Below are 12,729 nucleotides of genomic sequence, written 5' to 3' on the forward strand. Positions count from 1 at the left end.
ACCCCAGGCTCACTGACTGTGTTAGGAGCACGTTGACAATAAAAACAGCGAAAAAGGCCCTCGGAAATGTGAATCTGCTCTGCCATAGAAAATCCAAGTTTCCCTAACTCGCTTCAGAAGCGGCCGAGCGTTGGGTCACAAAAGCCTCTGTGTAGGGAGAGCAAGGAGAGAGGAGGAACCTTGGGTGACTAGGAAAGGGACCAGAGCAATAGGATCACCGAGTGTGGCCAGCGGGGGCAGGCATGGTGTTGGGAAGAGAGGCGGTGCAACCGGCCTTGCCTGCAGGAGCAATGTGGGGTGAGTCCGGCTGGGCGGGACTGGGCGGTGGCTAGCGGGGGCCGGGTTAAGCCTGGTGGGATGGGCGTGACCGAGCTCCGCTGGGCGGGGCGTAGGCGGGCCACGTCGGGAAGATGGCGCTGTGTGTGCTGCAGAACGCGGTTCGCGGAGCGGCGGCGCTGCCCAGGCTGTGAGTTCAGGTTCCCAGTCCCTGCCGTGCGGCGAAGGCGGTGGCCAGAGTGGTCCCCGGAGCCTGCATGGGCACTCTGGCCTGAAGCCTCTGTGCCCCCTGTCCTTGACCTCTTCCAAGGTCGCTGCGGCTGCTGCCTCCCAGTGGGAGGGCTTTGCAGGGCAATGGGTACAAACGTTGCTGGATTTGCAGGGCTGTCAGCACCTGGCACTTAACGCGCTAACGGAGGGGCGCTCTGGCCTCCTGGGCAACAACACACTCAGTACCTATGCGAAGCACAGAGGTTCCCAAATGTTTGGTCTCTGGACCACCCAGTTACCCAGCTAAGGATGATTGAAGGTTCCAAAGAGCTTTTGCCAAAATCTGCTCAAGAAAAACACTGCATTTCTTTTAGGTGAAAAGTGCATAATGCTTTTATATATTTTGAAATTCTCATTAGTTTAACAAGAGACGATAAGTCTTATATCATCAGCTTTGGAGTAAATATTTGAAAAGAACTCCAGAACTTGGGAAGCAGAGGCAGAGGACGCAGGTTCAAGGCTACACTTATCTACATAGCAAGTTTGAGGCCTGCCTGGCCTGCATAGCAATACTAGTTGGTAAAAGATCAGTAGTCACAAACAGGGACCCTTCCTCATGACAGACACTTCCTCATCTGCTAATTGCATGTGTCCTGAGGAAACAGGATCAGAGAGACTGTCACAGAGTCCCATGGAGCAATGAAGCCAGAGTACAGTCTGGCGACTTTTACATCCTTTATCTTGTGTGTCATGATTTACCCCAGACCCATGGCGGGACCCACCTCACTTTCTCCTTCATCTGTGGCCATGTGCCCTGACTCGAGCAATCACTCCTGGAACCTGAGTGGTTAAAGAGTGATCCTGGGCCAGCCCAGAGGTTCCATTTCTGAAGTAGGAAAGGGCCAGTCCTGACCACGCACAGTCACCACTTCTAATAGGCTTGGAGCTTAGTGTGAATTACTTTTTACCTCTCCTCATACCACATATCATCTCTACCAAGGGCAGGGACTTAGTAAACCCACTAGAGGAAGTGAAATACTGTCTTGGGCCACTGGGCTACTTCTGGTGGCTCCTTGCTAACTTTTAGAGTGTCCGAACCACTACTGGGCACACAGGGGCCATTCTAGACCTCCAGTGTTGATCCCTGTTTCTGACCCACCAGCATTTGCCCTGAGTTCTAGACTGTCTTGTTATTCGTGCAGATGTCTGTGCATGTATATATACATGTGCATATTATTAGATGTATAGAACCATCTGTAGCTATTTCTCAAGCTACGCATGAGTCCTTATGATGCTTCTAGTTCTAACACATCACTCAGGGACCCGTCTAACTTCTTCCCCAGGCTTGTTCGTAAAGCACCACCCCAACAGTAGGAGAGCTGGCACCGGCTGTCTACCATGCAGGCACTTAATTGTTCAGTGCTAGCAAGCATATGAATAATTAGCTCAAGCCCATTGGGAGGAAGTCCACTCCAGTCTCATGGGCTCCATTTATGCCTAGAATTACTTAGGTCAGCAAAATAATTTCCTTTTTCTTTCTTCAAAGCCCTTGTGTACAATTGGTGCTTTTCTCTATCTGAATTCTTCCCAGGTACCCTCTACACCACAGACGGTTTAGTTTTTGCATTTTCTTTAGTGTGTGTGTGTGTGTGTGTGTGTGTGTGAACGTCAGCACAAACATACTACGGTCTGTATGTGGCTGTCAGAAGACCGTTCTCAGGAGTTGACTTTCTTCCACTATGGACTCCAGGGATGAAAGCCAGGTTGTCAGGCCTGCATAACATAGAATTTTATTGTTGATCCACTTCATTTAGAGTGTCAAAGAATTAGTCTTTTTATATTGGGTTTTTTACTTAACAGTATCAAGTTCCTTCATGTCTCTCATGACTTAATAACTCAGTTCTTTGTACTGCCAAGTAATATCCCATTGTGTAACCGTACCACAGTTGGCTTATATACAGTTTGCTATTGAAGGATATTTTGGTTGTGCCCAGTTTTTGTTGATTGTGCAGAAGCCTTCACTATGTGCTTGTGTGTAGACATAATTACTGAGGAATGTGACTGTTGAATTCTTTCAGAATTCAACAGAAGATTGTGTTTAGTTTTATGAGAAGATGCCACGGTCGCCGCACCGTCTTATCTGTGAATGAGAGTGTGTTCTGTCACTGTTGGTTAAAGAACAGTCAACAATTCTAACTGGTATGTATGTGGCTATCGTCTCTTGTTTTCAGTTTGAACCTGAAATCCCCTTAGATGATGCTGTGATGGTTTGAGTGAGAATGGCCCCCAGAGGCTGATATACTTGAATGTTTGGTCCCCTGGTGGTGGGACTGTTTGGGGAAGATGAGGAGGTGTGTCCTCCTTGGTATGTCTCTGGGGTCTGGCTTTTGTGCAACCTTCCAATGCGATCTGCCATCTGTGTATGTTCTTTGTAAATTCGTCCCAACTACTTTGCTGATCTCTGAATTGTGTTGTTCGTAATACTGTGTCACTGTGATACAGTAAGGGTGTATATTTGGTTTCTGTCCCCGTTTCCTGGAACAGAGCCCTAAATCAGCATCAGTTGGTAGCATCGTAGGTCTTTATGGGCTGTCTATCCTTCTGTTTGACAATGTTTCCATTGCTTTGCAGACACTGTACTCTATGACTGACCTTGTCTGCTGTGTTGTGATGGCTCTCCTGGGCCTTTTGCTTCTTTACATAAACTTCAGAATTAGTTTGTTAATGCCACAGACTGATTTGCTGGGATTTGATCAGTATTGTTTTGAAGTCCATACAGTAAGTCGGAGGAATTAATATCTTAAGAATCTTGTGTCTTGAGATGGGAGACACGGCTCAGCAGTTAAGAGAGAGTATTGGCTGCTCTTGCAGGAGACTTGGGTTCAATTTCCACTACCCACATGTCAGCTTATAACCAGTCACTCCGATTCTAAGGGATCAGATGTCCTCTCTGGCCTCCTTGTGCACTGCACACATGATACACAAATATTCATGCTGGCAAATCATTTATGCCCATAGAAATAAGTTACTTTAAAAAAATGGAGACATGCCCGGCAGTGGTGCCACACACTTTTAATCCCAGCAGTTGGGAGGCAGAGGCAGAGGCAGGTGGATCTCTGTGAGTTCGAAGCCAACCTGGTCTACAAAATGAGTTATAGGACAGCCAGGGTTAGGACAGAGAAACCTTGTCTGGAAAAAAACAAAATAAATAAAGAGATGCACAGGTATGTATATAGTTTTCTGCTAAAGTTATTTTGACTATAGAGTAACAGCTACATTGTAATATACTTCCAACAGCTGAATGTAGAGTTTATAGTTACATTGTAATATATCCATCAGCAGTCATTCACAATATTTTTCATTGTCCCATTCCTAATGATTCTTGTTTGTCAGAATGTAACCAATTTGGATATTGCATTGGTATAGAGGAAACTGCCTTGTTTCTCAGCCAATCTAGATGCTGCATTGGTAGTGTTCACCCCTTGGTTCCTGGCTTCCTTCACTTGGCTTAACACTTTGAAGCCTTCTCAGGCTGTAGTGTGTATCAGAACTTTATTTTTATAGGTGGTCATGTGCTGCCAAATGTTTATTAGTATTTACATCTTCATGGATCCAATCTACTTAGACTACTTCATTCAAGGAGATGTAGAAATGGTGCTTGCTGTTCCCCACTCTAGAGCCGGTGAGACCTAACAGAGTGGAGCTAGTAAGTGAGGTGAACCAAAATCTCGTGTGATAGCAACTTTATTCAGAGCATCAGATAATTTTATATTCTGAGGGTTTGGAAAAGTCCCATGAGTAAAGTCACTAGGATAAGCTGCATGTGGCAAAAATATGTTTTTCCATAGAGGCGCATAAACAACTGACAATAGCCAGGTATAATGAATAATCTGAAGCAAACTCACTCCTACCGGCTGCACCTGGGAGGAGCATGGAAATAGTCCACAAATGATTCTGTGTTTTGAAGACACTGAGTTCATAAGACTCTGGTCTTGTATTCTTAAGAGTTTTCTCACAAGCACTCGGGATTCTCACATGTCTTTTTTTGGACTGTGTTCTGACAGTTTATTTATTTGCAAGCATCATTGTTTTGTGTGTGTGTGTGTGTGTGTGTCACAAACTCCGCGAGTCATTGTTTTAATTTATATTAAGTTTATGTATTTCATTTTCATTATTTAGTTTCTGACACAAGGTCTTACTATGTAACTCTGGTTGGTCTGGGACTCACTATGTAGCCCAGGCTGACCCTGAAGTCACAGGGACTGGCCAGCCTCTATCTCCCAAGAGGTGTGCACTAGCACACCAGGTCAGAAGATGCTTCCCCAGCACTCTCTCATCCCCAGCTTTCTCTGTGAGAGCCTGGACTCCTTGGGGGAGGGGCTACTGGCATGTCTGATGAATTTTGTTAAGGGGAAAGCGTTGCTAATTGTAAAACAATACACTTCTCCTAGCGCTAAGCAGCTGTGGTGGGTTTGGCATAGCCCACTTGCACTTTGCTGGTGTGCTCAACAGGTTTAGGATTTTATTAGGTAATAAAGATATTATGGAGGAAATGGTATTTGTTTTCATATAGGTCACTTGGGTATGAATATAAATCCACTGCCATTCGAGCAGGTTCAGTTTATTTCAAGTCGCTTTTATAGCTTGTTGCTGTGGTTTGAATGCGTCCCTCAAAGTCACGTATTGGGAATGAAATCCCCAAAGCAACAGTGCTGAGAGGTGGGACCTTTAAGAGGCAATTAGGTCATGACGTCTCTGTCCCACGAATGGGCTGATGCTGATATTATGGGACTGTGTTCATGATTCGGAGCAGCTTTGTCATAAAAGTAAGTGTGGCAGGGCTGGGGGGCTGGGGAATGTAGCTGGGTCGGTAGAATGCTTGCCTGGCATGTATGAAGCCTTCAGTTCAATCCCAAATACTACATAAGCTGACCGTTGTGGTATACGATGTAATACTAGTCCTCTGGAGATGAAGGTGGGAGGATCAGAAGTTCAAGGCCATCCTTAGTATAAGTGAGTTCATGGCCATCGTAGTCTATGTGAGGCCTTGTTTCTAAATATCAAGACAGATGGTTACATAATACATAAATAAGTAAATGTGAGTTCTGGTCCTCCCCCCCCGTCTTTGTAGCACTGGGGATTAAATTTAGGATACCAGGCGTTGTGCATGGAGCAAGTGCCCTATCTCCTGAGATAGCCCAGTGCCTGCTGGCCGCCACTCCTTCTGTCATGGGTTGACTTGACGAGAAGGCACAATGGTTGGTCCTCCTGGCCTCCAGAAATCTGAAGAAAGTTCTATTTCCTTCTCTTTCTTTCTTTTCTGCTTTTGGGTCAAGGTCTCGTTGTCTGTGTAAGATTGGCCTGCAGCCTGTGCTCCTCCAGCCTCAGACTCCTCAGGGCTGGATTGCATGCATATGACATAGCACCTAACAGTAACGAGCTTTTCTATGAATTACTCACATGGCAAGGGTTATAGCAACTCCAAATGCACTAAGCCAATTAAACAACATTCTCAAATGGTTTGATTTAATGAACGGGCCTCAGAGTTGAGCTTTCTTCTTTCCTCATGACCCCCTCCCACCAGGTTTAGAGAAGTGTTTATTGTTTCTTTTTATTTTATTTTGTTCCTATTTTAGGACATTAAGCTAGTAATAAAGATGCTTATAGTGATGTCTGCTGTTTCCCTGCATGATATATACGTCCGCACGCGCATGCACACACACACACACACACACACACACACAGGTGGCACACACACACACACACACACACACACATACACACATACACAGGCGGCACACACACACAAGCCTGCCAAAAAAGGGCTTCGCTCCTGAGCTAGTACCCCAGTCCACTTTTTAGAGTTTTCCTCCTGATTATTTTAGAAGACAGACTATCACATTTTGTATGCGTTTGCGTGTTTTTGTGTATGACCATAACCACAGTTGCTCCTTTAGTCTATTCCTGAGTTTTCTTTCTTGGGCAATGCTGGGGTAAATATGGGTCATTAAAATAGTTAAAATGTTGTCGCTCAGACATTGGTTAGAAGGAACGGAGGCTTACGTAGAGGCACGTAAACTTCTCTTGCCTTATTATTTAATCTCACACTGGCCTTTGGGAGAAGGCTGACTGGCCCATACTAGACACTGGAGGGCGCTCTAGCAACAGAGATGTAGCTGATCTCGGCAGTCGTGGACTGCGCCCTTACAAACGGGCTGTTTTCCTTAAGATAGGTGGGCGTGTTTTCCTGTTCCTTCTTTAGGACAAATGAAAGACACTTGTCTACACGGCCCTATAAATGGTCCGTTTAAAAGTCGATAATAGACTTAAGTTGCACTGTACTCCGGTACCCCATGACCTTCCCTCTCCCTATCCTGGGCTGCCTGTGCCAGCCTGGGGGATTTCGCTCGTTAGATCTCGGGCCAGATGTCACCAATCAAGGAGGTCTTCCCTGAAGTCCCAGTGACAAAGCGACCCAACCCAGCACCCCCAGCAGCTGCCTCTGCATCCTCTCATGCAGCCTAGCTTTCCTCATCACTTCCTCTCCCAGAAGTATCAGGTGTTTATTTCTTGATTGTCTATTTGACCTCCCCCCAGGCCACAGATATTTCCAACACCCGGGCTGTGGCCTGCTTATTCTGTTCTTTTAAAGCAACCACAAAGGCCAATGTTGCTTTGTCAGGAAAAGCCTTACTGGGCTGGAATTGAGTTGGCGGAGTGGTGCCTAGTGTGAACGGAGGCAGGGTTTGATTTCCAGCATGGTAGAGACTCAGCAGGGTGTTGCAGTCCTGATATTTCAGGTACTGATAAGTGGAGGCAGGAGGATCAGAAGTCCTCATGCTCAGCTAAATAATGGGTTAGCTTGGAATACCTGTTTGACCCTGGAGGGAGTGAGAGAGAGTCAAAGTAGGAGAACCTTGGAGAACTAAGAAATGTGGAAACACACAGTGGCTTTTTGAGCCTTAGGTTATTTTGGTCTAGCCTGGAGACCAAATTCGTTATTGAACATACTGAGCTCATATTGACCAGAGTTTGAAGATGATTTTATTTATATGAGTACATTTTAGCTGTTTTTCAGACACACCAGAAGGAGGGCATCAGACCCCATTACAGATGGTTGTGAACCACCATGTGGTTGCTGGGATTGAACTCAGGACCTCTGGAAGAGCAGTCAGTGCTCTTAACCGCTGAGCCATCTCTCCAGCCCGAGTTTGGTGATGATGATGATGATGATGATGATGATGATGATGATGATGGACATAATCAATCGCTTGGGAACCTCTGGCCCTCGTCCTCTGGTTACAAGTTTACCATGCAAGTTGAATCACCAGACTTTACTCATATGTGGAACATCAGAGCTTTCCTGAGTAGTCTGGTGACAAGCCTGTTACGGTGGACCATGTAGAAGCCTTTCCCTGCAACTTTGGTACATACTTTGTTGAGGTTTGGTTTATTGCTATGCATTGTAATGCTAAATTCTATAGGGGTAGGCTTGGAGCTTCAGGCATAGAATCTGGAAGGAGAAGAGAAGAAAGTGAGGAGGAAGAGAAAGTTGTCATGGGTTAGGAATCAAGAAAACATGGCCCTGAGGGCTCCCCAACTGTAGCTAAGAGCAGCCCAGTTGAAACATAGTAAGTAATAACTCGGGGTTATCGATAGGAAAGTACAGAGGGTAGATATCTGCTGAGCTCTTGTGCTAATTAAGGCTTATTGTAAATAATAAAAGTTGTGTGCCTTTTATCCAGGAACTACATTAATTGGTCACAGGTGGGGCAGAAACCCCAGTTTGGGATTAAAAATTTCTTTTTTTTTAAGAATTTATTTATGTATTTATGTATACTGTAGCTGTCTTCAGACATAACGGAAGAGGGCATCAGATCCCATTACAGACGATTGTGAGCCACCATGTGGTTGCTGGGAATTGAACTCAGGACCTTTGGAAGAACAGTCAGTGTTCTTAGCTGCTGAGCCACCTCTCCAGAAATTAAAAATTTCTACAACATCCTTTTTTACATATACATACTTTAAATATCATCTTCCTCCTGCTCCCCCACCTCCTATGTGTAGTGGTGAGGTGGGGGAGGTGGTATGAATAATCCCAGGGCCTCACACATGTCAATTAAATACTTAACCAGGCAGACATAGGGACTTTAGTCTTATTGACCTTAAGCTCTCTAAAGCCAGGTAAATTCTGGGACTACTTCTGATTGGCCACCCTGTCTGAACCTGTGATGTACCTGGGTCTCCTCGTTCACTGCTCTTCAACCCAGCATCTCCCCAGGCCTCAACTTGCTCCCTTTATCCACCCACACGCAGCGATCCACCCACGCATGCCTCACGTAGTCCACAGCCGTTACCTCTGCTTCGCTCACGCTCTCCCTGACTTCAAATTGTGCTCATCTTCCATGGCTACCTTGTCCTGGCAGCCTGTCTCCTTGGACTTCTTGGGTGGCAGCATCACTAACCTTCAAAGCCCCGCCCACCCTCTCCCACTGGGTCTCACTGCCAGCCCTGGCCCTCCTCTGCTGGCTCTCCCAGCCTCACCTCCTCCACTGGCTGTCATCGCCCCTCCTTGACGTGCTAAGGTTAGATGTGACCCTCAACTCCCTTTTCTGCTCACACCTCACCTGCTTCCAACTCTCCCTGCCCCCCGTCGTTAGTTTGTTATTGATATTGCAGATCATAACCAGTTTTGTGGCTCTGAACAACACAAACATTGTACTCTGTAGGTCAGAAGCCTGACAGAGACTCAGCAGGCTGAACCCAATGTATCCACAGGACTCTGTGTGCCGAGAGGAACCTGTTTCTTTGACTCTTCCAGCTCTTGGGAGCACAGCGTCCTTTGTCTTGTGGCTCCCTCTGTCTCGAAGCTAGCAGTGTAGTTGAGTTACCACATAATAGTCTGTCTCGTTTCACTCCTGCCTCCCTCTCTGCTTGTGACTATGTTAGGCCCTGGTGTCCCCAGCAGCAACTCATTTGATTTTCTCTCTCCATCCCACTTCATATAACCTAAGGCAGCACAGGTTCTGGGTATCACAGAGGAGCCATTGCCCTGCCTACCCACTACAATCCTGAATTCAGGTTCAAGCTCTCTGGTGTGGCGTCCATTTGGCTGGCTCCTTCTCTTTCCTCATGGCCTCCTATGCTACACAGCAGCTGTATAGATATTAAAACGATACTTCCGAGGCTGGGGAGATGGCTCAAAGGTTAGGGTTCACTCTGTCTTGCAGAGGACTGGAGTTCAGTTCCCAGCACCCATGTTTAAGTAACTCACAACGCCTGTAACTCCAGCTCCAGGGCTCTAACATCTCTGACCTCAGTGGACACTTCATGTATGCATACTAACACAGACACATGCACACACACATACCTCTGACCTCAGTGGACACTCCTGTGTCCATTTCAACATACAGATGCACACACACACACACATACACACATACACCTCTGACCTCAGTGGACACTCCTGTGTGCATACCAACACACACACAACACACACACAACACTTCATGTGTGCATACCAATATACATACACATATACACACATGTACATACACACATATCTCTGACCTTGGTGGACACTCCTGTGTGCATACCAACACACACACAACACACACACACACACACACACACACACACACACAACACTTCATGTGTGCATACCAATATACATACACATATACACACATGTACATACACACATATCTCTGACCTTGGTGGACACTCCTGTGTGCATACCAACACACACACACACACACACACACACACACACACACCTCTGACCTCAGTAGATACTCATGTGTATATACCAACAAACACACACATGCACACACAAACGCATACTCAGTTAAAAAAAATAGGGAAATAAGGCCAGGAGTGGTGGTTCATGTCTTTAATCTGAGTACTCAGGAGACAGAGGTAGCAGATCTCTGAGTTTGACACCAGCCTGGTCTACATAGTATACTCCAGGACAGGCAGGGCTACTCATAGAGAGCATGTCTCAAGATTAAAAAAAATTTTTTTTATTAAAAAAGTATTTAAGAACGTGACACATCAGGGTCTAGAGAGATGGCTCAGTGGTTAAACGCATTAGCTGCTCTTCCAGTTGATCCAGGTTCACTTCTCAACACCCACATGGCGGCTCACAGATTCCAGTTCCAGGAAACCCAACACACATGCAGGCAAAACACCAATGCCCTTTTTTCTTGTCATCTGGACTTGGTCCTGCCACCACAGCAGGCTGAGAGTGTTGTTGTTTTGTTTTGGGGTTCATTTTTGCTATAGTATGTACCAGTATTTGGTTCTTTTTTGTGGCTGAATAGCATGTTGTGTGGGGTATACAGATGGTTATCTTTCCGTCAGCTGAAGGACACTTGAATAGTTTGTGCTGTAAATAGTTGAATAGTTCGTTGGTAAATAGGGCTGTTTTGGGCATTCATTTGCCCACCAATATTTGAGTAACTTCTTATATATCTTCCTTCCCAGCACCCCCTTTTAAATTTTTATTCACCAGATGTAATTGTCATCTCTAAAGTCTTACTGCTGAATAACTCACCCTTTCTAGTTCACTCTGAACTCTGGCTGGCTGATTATACTCAGCTGTTCTGGTTCAAACTCCTCTCCAAGCTGACTGGTTCAATCTGTCTTCTCTTGGATTCTGACTGAATTGATCTGCTTGGCCTCAAACTAAGGTCTGGCAATCTGTTCTAAACTCCTGGCTCCTCATTCTCTGGCCCATTCTGTCGTATCTCACCTGCAACCTGTCTCTGTAAAATTCTCCTGGCAAAACTATTTCCTCCCACCTCTACCCCCACCCCCCACCCCCTTGTATTAAGTTGCCGCCTTCCTGTCTGTTCTCAGGAGAGTTTGAACTATCTTGTCTTGTGCCTCATTCTTGAGCCCCAAAAGACCACCCAGGAGCCGACTCTGATGCAGTCGCACTAGGGTCTCTTTATTACAAGCTGAAGGTTGGGCTTGCTCACCACCATCCGTGACACAGCAGGACTGTTTGGTGAAGCAGCCCAGAACCCTCATCAGGACAAGGTTTTTATAGGAAATGGTGAGCAAGTGAGGGGTGTCCAGCCTCACAAGCATCTAATTGGATGACTATTGTAAGCCAACAGGTGGGTGATCTGAAGCAAAACCAGGAACAATCACAAACGGTCTGAAAGTTCATCTGAAACAATCAGACTTACCTTGATTGGCTGTTGCTAGGAAGTAGTTAGGGTGTGACTCTGGGGTATGGGACAAGGATAAGCCTTGGTACTTGGGTGCAACTTGGGTTCAGCTGTGGGCCAAGTTCTCAGGCTTTTTGCCTTTTAAGATGGAGTCCAGTCCTAAGATGGGGTAGGTTTGACCTCTCAGTCTCTGACTCATTCTGCAAAATCTTTCTGTTTGTCATTTTGCCCCTCAATTAAACATCACTTTCAAATGTGACTGCTTCCTTCTACAAACTAATTTTACTTTCATTGTTTGGGATTAAAGACGTGGACCCATTCTGTTGTATCTCACCTGCAACCTGTTTCTGTAAAACTTTCCTGGTAAAACTGTTTCCCCTCCCCCTCCCCCATCTTCTATTAAGTTGCCTCCTTCCTGTCTGTATTCCCAGCCACAGGGATTAAAGGTGTGTGTTGTGTCTGCATTCCAGCCGATCACACAGACCTTGAAGGTCTTTGGATGTAATCCCTTCCCAGAGGAGCCATGTTGCTGGATTAAAATCCCTCTACAGAGTCTTATTTAGTCCAGGCTGGCCTCAAACTCAGAATCTACATGTGAACAGCCTTGAGCTTCTGACATCCTGCGTTCAACTCCCAAGTGCTAGGGTTGCAGGTATGTGATGCTATGCCAGTCCATGCTGTGCTGGGGATTAAACCCTCTTGTATCATAGGTGAGCCATCTCTATGCCCCACCCTTATTTCAGATCTTTCGGGGTGTGTATGTGGGATTCCGGGATCATGCAGAGTTACCTTTGCAAAGAACATCTGAGGAAACGTCCGACTGCTGTTCACTTATGCTCCATTTTCTATCATACCCACAATGCACTGGGGCTTGGATGTCTATATTCTCAGCAGCTCTTGCTACTTCCTACCACCTCACTATAGCTGTTCTGGCAGGTACGAGGTTGCTAGCTAGCTCCGTGCTCTTTCTCCGAACCATTTGTAAAGGCACACTGGTCCATCCTACTGCCCCTCTTGCCTTCTCCCCACTGTACCTGAGACCTTTCCTTTTCCTCCTCCCCACATT

The 12,729-nt window shown here is 46.0% G+C and overlaps 1 protein-coding gene across 2 annotated transcripts in view; it reads left to right on the top strand.

The window, feature by feature from the left end:
* The first annotated feature begins 367 nt into the window (after positions 1-367).
* The window catches only part of Clybl (citramalyl-CoA lyase), a 222,065-nt gene continuing 209,703 nt past the window's right edge, over positions 368-12,729 (top strand). Inside the window, exon 1 of one of the 2 annotated variants that reach the window (XM_063274361.1) lies at positions 368-466. In XM_063274361.1, coding sequence (XP_063130431.1) covers positions 411-466 — 56 coding nt within the window. In that variant the 5' untranslated portion in view covers positions 368-410. The remainder of the gene's footprint in view (positions 467-12,729) is intronic. The other variant, NM_001100685.1, reaches the window with a different exon arrangement.

The sequence above is a fragment of the Rattus norvegicus genome, chromosome 15 (assembly GCF_036323735.1).
Source record: "Rattus norvegicus strain BN/NHsdMcwi chromosome 15, GRCr8, whole genome shotgun sequence".
Taxonomy (NCBI): domain Eukaryota; kingdom Metazoa; phylum Chordata; class Mammalia; order Rodentia; family Muridae; genus Rattus; species Rattus norvegicus.